The 6,611-nt window shown below is 40.6% G+C and overlaps 1 protein-coding gene across 1 annotated transcript; it reads right to left on the bottom strand.

Annotated features, from left to right (window-relative positions):
- Positions 1 to 469: 469 nt before the first annotated feature.
- On the bottom strand, positions 470 to 3,405 carry sart1 (squamous cell carcinoma antigen recognized by T-cells 1). The gene has a single exon (XM_015383882.1). The coding sequence runs from the start codon at positions 3,063 to 3,065 to the stop codon at positions 750 to 752; it is 2,316 nt and encodes a 771-aa protein (XP_015239368.1). The 5' UTR covers positions 3,066 to 3,405; the 3' UTR covers positions 470 to 749.
- Positions 3,406 to 6,611: the final 3,206 nt, after the last annotated feature.

The raw sequence follows: 6,611 nt of genomic DNA, 5'->3' as shown, positions 1-6,611 counted from the left end.
GTTTTTTGTCTGCTGAGCATCTTATTCTCAGGGCAAAGTAAGAGTTAAATTGTATTATTGGTGTAAAATGTGATTACTGTAGCATGTACAAATGCATCTTGTAAAATTTAGCAGCTGCACACAAGTCTTTTTTTCCATCTTACAAACCATAATAGGAAATTGGTTTCCAAATAAGGATTTTTGTTTAATACAAAAAACCCTGCTTTTGCTTTTTGCCCGATATAAAATTTGTTTCAACACATTAAAAGGTACTTTGTCCGTTTGTCTAACCGCAAAAAATATCAGCTGAATATAAAACAGCTTTGAATTTTAATGTGTTATCAAACATTTTTAAGCCAATCAAGCTGTTTAGAATGTTTTATCTATGTTAACAGGTTGGCAATCAGTTGAGCTCACAAATAAACAATGCAACTTAGGAAATTAAAAGGAAATGCTTTTTTTTAATTCAAATATTAAACCAAAGAGAAAAGATTTACAATTTCACCAAACTTTATTTCAAACATATTCATTTTTCACATTCTCATACATCAGTGAATCTGTCCTGCACTTTAAAATGAAGTTCACTTTATAACATTTACACAAATTAAATTTCAATACTTGCCAGATTTTATTCAATATTCTTTTTTATCAACAATTAAATTTTTACCAGTTAGTACAGGGAAAAAAAATTAAGAAAAAAAAATCTAAAATGATATCTTGTATGTCTGCATTGATTTCTGTGTTTATCTAGTACCCTACAGCCCAGGAACTTATTTTGTGATGTTGTTTACATTCATGCTCTTCCCACTCCCACTAAGCACAATGTATGGCGTTTTCTGAGATTTCTGTTTCTCTTGAAGCAAAGCCACCGTCCCGAGAGGAGTATCGCTGCTGCTCATCTTCTTTAGCAGCGCCTCTTCCTCTAGCTTTTTCATCCTCTTCTCTGTTTTCATCTTTCCGGAACCTTTCCCGTGGAATCTGTGTGAAAGCTGCCTGAAAGCTTCTTTTGGAGTGAGTTTCCGCCCGGACTCGTCCACATACTCGATCTTGACGTCAGGCTTATAGCCATCTTTCTCCTTGAAATCCTGCGTGAACCCTCTGTATTCCTCTCTGCGACTGTACTTGTCATCAAAGCCCATTTTGTCTTCGATGCAGTAATTATCATTGGGCAGGGCCGCTTTCGGTGCTTTGACACGAGCCACCTTCTGCATCTGAGTGTCCAACAGGCCTTTGTTTGTACACAGCTTCAGTGCAGCTGCAAGGCCGGAGTTGACGATGGGCTCCTCGTCCAGAATGGTGGCAGAGGCTGTGCAGAGATCGGCCTGTTGTTGCTCTTCATCCAGGTTAACTGTGCTCCACCCAATATTCTCATCCATTTCAGAGTCTGAACCCCCACCGTCATCTTTCTCTTCTTCTTGCTCAAAATCAATAATATCCTCCTGGTCCTCTCTGTTGCCAGAGAGTCCATAAGTTGGAATATCTCCCAGAGTTCTGCAGAACTCTGAGGTGGCATTGAAGACAATGTTGTTTTTCTTGTCAGGGTCATTGTCATCATTCGCTTTGGCAAGCACTTTAAGTTTCTCTGCCACCTTCTCGCCAGAGTCTTTGAGGAGCTGTTTCTGCCTCAGCTTCCTCTGCTTCTCCAGCTGTTTTTGTAGCTCCTGCTCTGCCTCATCCTCCTCAATCACAGTCGGCTCAGGAGGAACATAATCATCCTCGTCGCTTATATCCATCTCTGCCATCCTGATATCATCTGACATTTGGGGAGTTTCATGTGGCAGCTTGTTGACATCTTTAGCTTTTCCTTCTTTCTTTGGTTCCTCCTCCTCCTCCTCCACCTGTTTGTGGCCTCTTCCTCGTACCCTTGAGCCAAAATCGGTGGTGCGGGTGTCATCCGGAAGTTCGTCTGCAATAGTGAGCTTCTCCTTCTTACGGATTTTCTTGACTCTGCGCTTCGTCTTTTTGAAGCCAACCATCTCTTGAGGAGAGTAGTATTCAGAGGCAATGGTGAGAGCAGGCATCTCCAGCGACTGGGCCTGATTTCGCAGTGATTCTTTCATTGCCTGGAGCTCACGTTCTCGCTCCCCATCTGCAAAGCCCCACGCACCCAACCGGAAGCTCTTTTTCTTCTCCCCTTCGATTTCTTCATCATACTTTGAGAGCACCGTTTGGGGCTTGAAGGAAACCATATCGTCCACACTCTCCTCCTCTTCATAGGGCTTGTAGTCGGGCTTCTTCTTTTTTAACTCCACATTCTTCTCAGCTTTCTCCTTGTCCACGATTCCAACGTTTACGAGCACATCTTCCTCCTCTTCCAGCACGCCTTTGTCTTGTAGAGTAAGGATAACAGTTTGGCCCTCAGCAAAGGAGTCCACCTTGTGTTGCACTTTGAGACCTTTCAGATCCTGTGAGGAATAAGAGTCTCGTTTGCTTTGAATGAACTCCTCCTCCACTAAGCTGCTAACTCCAAACTCTTCATCCATTTCTTCGAGGAGTTTGGCTCTCTTTTCTGCCATCTCCTTCTCTTTGGCCATCTTTCTACTTTTTTCAACCCAAGCTGCGGTGTCATCCAGCCAATCATCGTCACCGATCGCTTTGACTTTACCCAGCTTTTGGTTAAGCAGGCGTTTTTCTTTCATAGCAGCGAGCTTTTCCCTCATCTCCTTCTGCTGTCGGATCAGAACAGGGTTGATGGTCTCAGCTACCATGGGCTCTTCTTTGGTCCCCAGCTCCTTCTTGCCTTCATTCAGCTCCAGGGGCTTCAGGCCCAACTTTGCGCGGAGTTTGTTCGTCTCCTCGATGCTGAGAGAGGCATCTCCGCTGGCGCTCTGAGGCTGTATATCCGTGTTGCTCTCCTCATATCCAGCATCAACCTTCTCCCTCTTTACCCGAGGTTCTCCGGTGCTTCTTTCAGCTTTACTGTGACTCTCTCGTCTGCTTCTTTCTCTTGATCTGGAGCGTTTCCGTCTGTCTTTATCCCGATCTGAAGTATCTCTGTCTCTGTGACGATGTTTCTTATGTTCACGGCGGCGCTCCTCCGCGTCTTTCTCGCGGCTCTTTTCCTTGTGCTTTTTTGAAGAGCCCATTGCTTTCTGATTAGAGCAGTGAGGTTGTAATTCCACGAAAGTTAAAAGAAAAGTCCTATTTAGTATGAATGTGGAAGGGAATGCAGCTAGCTTCCACTCTAAGACTAGCTAGCGTTAGCTTTAGAGGCTAATTAAACCACGATGGCACAACTCACTCATTTCGAAAAAAAATAACGCAGAGCTTGTTTTCGACGTTCTGTATCTGCCAAACATATGTTTAGTTGTTTGAGCCTCCCGTAAAAGTGTTGTATATTCCAGTTCTAAGGTCCACAAATAACGACGTTTGAGTTGAAACGAGTATTGAACGACAACCTTATCCTTCTTTTGCCTTATCCGGCGGTTGACCGCTCCATATAGAATGACGTACTGCCCCCTAGTGGATGGGCAGTACATGAACAACATCTTCAAATGTATTTTTGACCTTTAGGAATAAAATAGATTATATTTATTCGTTCAACATGTACACCTGACAAGAGAAACCTTAAGAAGATTCATATTTCATAATATTTTCTTTTATAATGAAATATAAGAAGAAATCCATAATATTAAATCAATAAAGAGAATCATTGTGTAAATATTTTGTTTTAAAGCGCACTCACAACTCAGAACAAAGAAAAATAAGAGGCTCTTGGTCTTGGAAATTTTTTTTATTGGTTCCATCTAGAGTCTTAGGCTGGTTAAAACGGCTACATGTTTTATGGAAAATTACCCCCATTTTGTCTTTATATTTATAAACTGTTCAAATTACAGGTCCTTCTCAAATTATTAGCATATTGTGATAAAGTTCATTATTTTCCATAATGTAATGATAAAATTTGAACGTTCATGTATTTTAGATTCATTACACACTAACTGAAATATTTCAGGTCTTTTATTGTCTTAATAATAATGATGATTTTGGCATACAGCTCATGAAAACCCAAAATTCCTATCTCACAAAAAAGGTCTCTAAACGAGCTATGCACCTAATTATCTGAATCAACAAATTAGCTCTAAACACCTGAAAAAGATTCCCGGGGCCTTTAAAACTCCCAGCCTGGTTCATCACTCAAAACCCCAATCATGGGTAAGACTGCAGACCTGACTGCTGTCCAGAAGGTCATCGCTGACACCTTCAAGCAAGAGGGTATGACACAGAAAGATATTTCTGAACGAATAGGCTGTTCCCAGAGTGCTGTATCAAGGCACCTCAGTGGGAAGGAAAATGTGAGGCAGAAAACTGCTGCACAACGAGAAGAGGAGACCGGACCCTGAGGAAGATTGTGGAGAAGGGCCGATTCTAGACCTTGGGGGACCTGCGGAAGCAGTGGACTGAGTCTGGAGTAGAAGGTTCCAGAGCCACCGTGCACAGGAAATGGGCTACAGGTGCTGCATTCCCCAGGTCAAGCCACTTTTGAACCAGAAACAGCGGCAGAGGCGCCTGACCTGACCTACAGAGAAGCAGCACTGGACTGTTGCTCAGTTTTTCATGTCATTTGGAAATCAAGGTGCCAGAGTCTGGAAGAAGACTGGGGAGAAGGAAATGCCAAAATGCCACAAGTCCAGTGTCAAGACCCCACTGTCAGTGATGGTCTAGGATGCCATGTCAGCTGCTGGTGTTGGTCCACTGTGTTTTATCAAGGGCAGGGTCAATGCAGCTATCAGGAGATTTTGGAGCACTTCATGCTTCCATCTGCTGAAAAGCTTTATGGAGATGATTTTCAGCACGACCTGACACCTGCTCACAGTGCCAAAAACGCTGGTAAATGGTTTACTAACCATGGTATCACTGGGGTCAATTGGCCTTCCAACTCTCCTGACCTGAACCCCATAGAAAATCTGTGGGACATTGTGAAGAGAAAGTTGAGAAATGCAAGACCCAACACTCTGGATGAGCTAAAGGCCGCTATCGAAGCATCCTGGGCCTCCATAACGGCTCAGCAGCAACACAGGCTGATTGCCTCCATGCCACGCCGCAGTGAAGCAGTCATTTCTGCAAAAGGATTCCCGACCAAGTATTGAGTGGATAACTGTAAATAATTATTTAAAGACTGATGTTTTTGGATTAACAACACTTTTCTTTTATTGGTCTGATTAAATATGCTTACTTTGTGAGATAGGAATTGAGGGTTTTCATGAGCTGTATGCCAAAATCATTCGTATTGAGACAATAAAAGACCTGAAATATTTCAGTTAGTGTGCAATGAATCTAAAATATATGGATGTTCAAGTTTTACCATTACATTATGGGAAATAATGATTATCCCAGTATGCTGATATTTTGAGAAGGACCTGTATGTTGTAACTGTGAAGGAGAACATAGTGCAGCATATGGTGGATGCATAGTACAAAGGGAAGCAAGACACGCACAAAGAATAAAAATAACAGAGAAGGTTTCATATGCTGAGGCATTAAGAAAAGTTAGAAAAGAAAGTACAAATGACCTGGGAACTAGAGAAACAAATCAAGGAGATTTAAGTCAGGACAAAAATACCTAACAAATTAAACGAAAGTAAACTGTTGTCAGTTCACAGATTAACATAATGCATGTAAGCACAAATGTAATGTGGATGAAAATACAATGATGGTGAAAAAAGATAACTTTGTGACATTTATTTGTCACATTATTAATGTTACAATGCAAATGAAAAAGAAAAGTGATAAAATTAAAGATTGTAGAAGCACCAGGAGGGTTCCTACACATGAAAGAAGTACAAGTGGATCAAATTCACAAACTTCTGAGTTCAGCTGGAATGGAATGCTAGATGTCTCTTAGTAAATGGTCAAGAAAAGAAAAAAAAAGGGAAACAGCTCCAGATGTTATGTGTTTTGGGGAGTTGTTTAAATTATTTTTAGATTTTATAATTTCCAGTTACAGTTCAGTCAGAAGAGATAGAAGTAACAACTGTAATGAAGGAGGTTGTGCAACATTCATTAAAGATGGACTGGCATATAAAGGAAATCATGTACCTGGAGAGTATGAATGTGTCAGTGTAGAAATATTTAACTTAGAAAAAAATTAAATTATTAGGATTCTCAATTCCTATAATTGATGTAAAAATTTAGAAAGTGAGATTTTTGATAAAATTTCAGGATCAATAACAAGAAGAGAAATTTGATGTGGTGACTACAGTGCACATAATAACCTATGGGGAAGCAGACAGATGGATAATAATGGTAAAATAGTGGAAGAAATGAAAGGTGACTGGTGTCCCTTAATAACGGACAGGGAACAAGAAATGACATACAGGTACTATGTCATGCCTGATTTACCTTCAGTATCTAGTTTGATCGTTAGTTCTTGTGAGTGGAGTGTGAGGGGAGAATCCCCAATAGGAAATGATCATTATTTCAGGAAAAGTGAAATTATATGATCAGCCTATAAAAAGCAGAAGAGCAGCAGAATTCAAATATTTAGGAGTATGGTTAAATAGTATAGTAAATAATAGTTCATATACATGGAAAATGCATATTAAGCATATTTACAGGGATCAGCAATAGATGATGGATCTATGGTATATGGAGGAGCAGCAAGATCAACATTACAAATAGTAGATAAATTACAAT

This window comes from Cyprinodon variegatus, unplaced genomic scaffold (assembly GCF_000732505.1).
Source record: "Cyprinodon variegatus isolate N-32 unplaced genomic scaffold, C_variegatus-1.0 Scaffold296, whole genome shotgun sequence".
NCBI lineage: Eukaryota > Metazoa > Chordata > Actinopteri > Cyprinodontiformes > Cyprinodontidae > Cyprinodon > Cyprinodon variegatus.
The sequence above is the reverse complement of the archived record's forward strand: the minus strand, read 5'-3'. Positions and strand labels throughout refer to the sequence as shown.

Coding starts and splice junctions, on each gene's coding strand:
- sart1 (XM_015383882.1), bottom strand. CDS start 3,065: ATGGGCTCTTCAAAAAAGCACAAGGAAAAGAGCCGCGAGAAAGACGCG.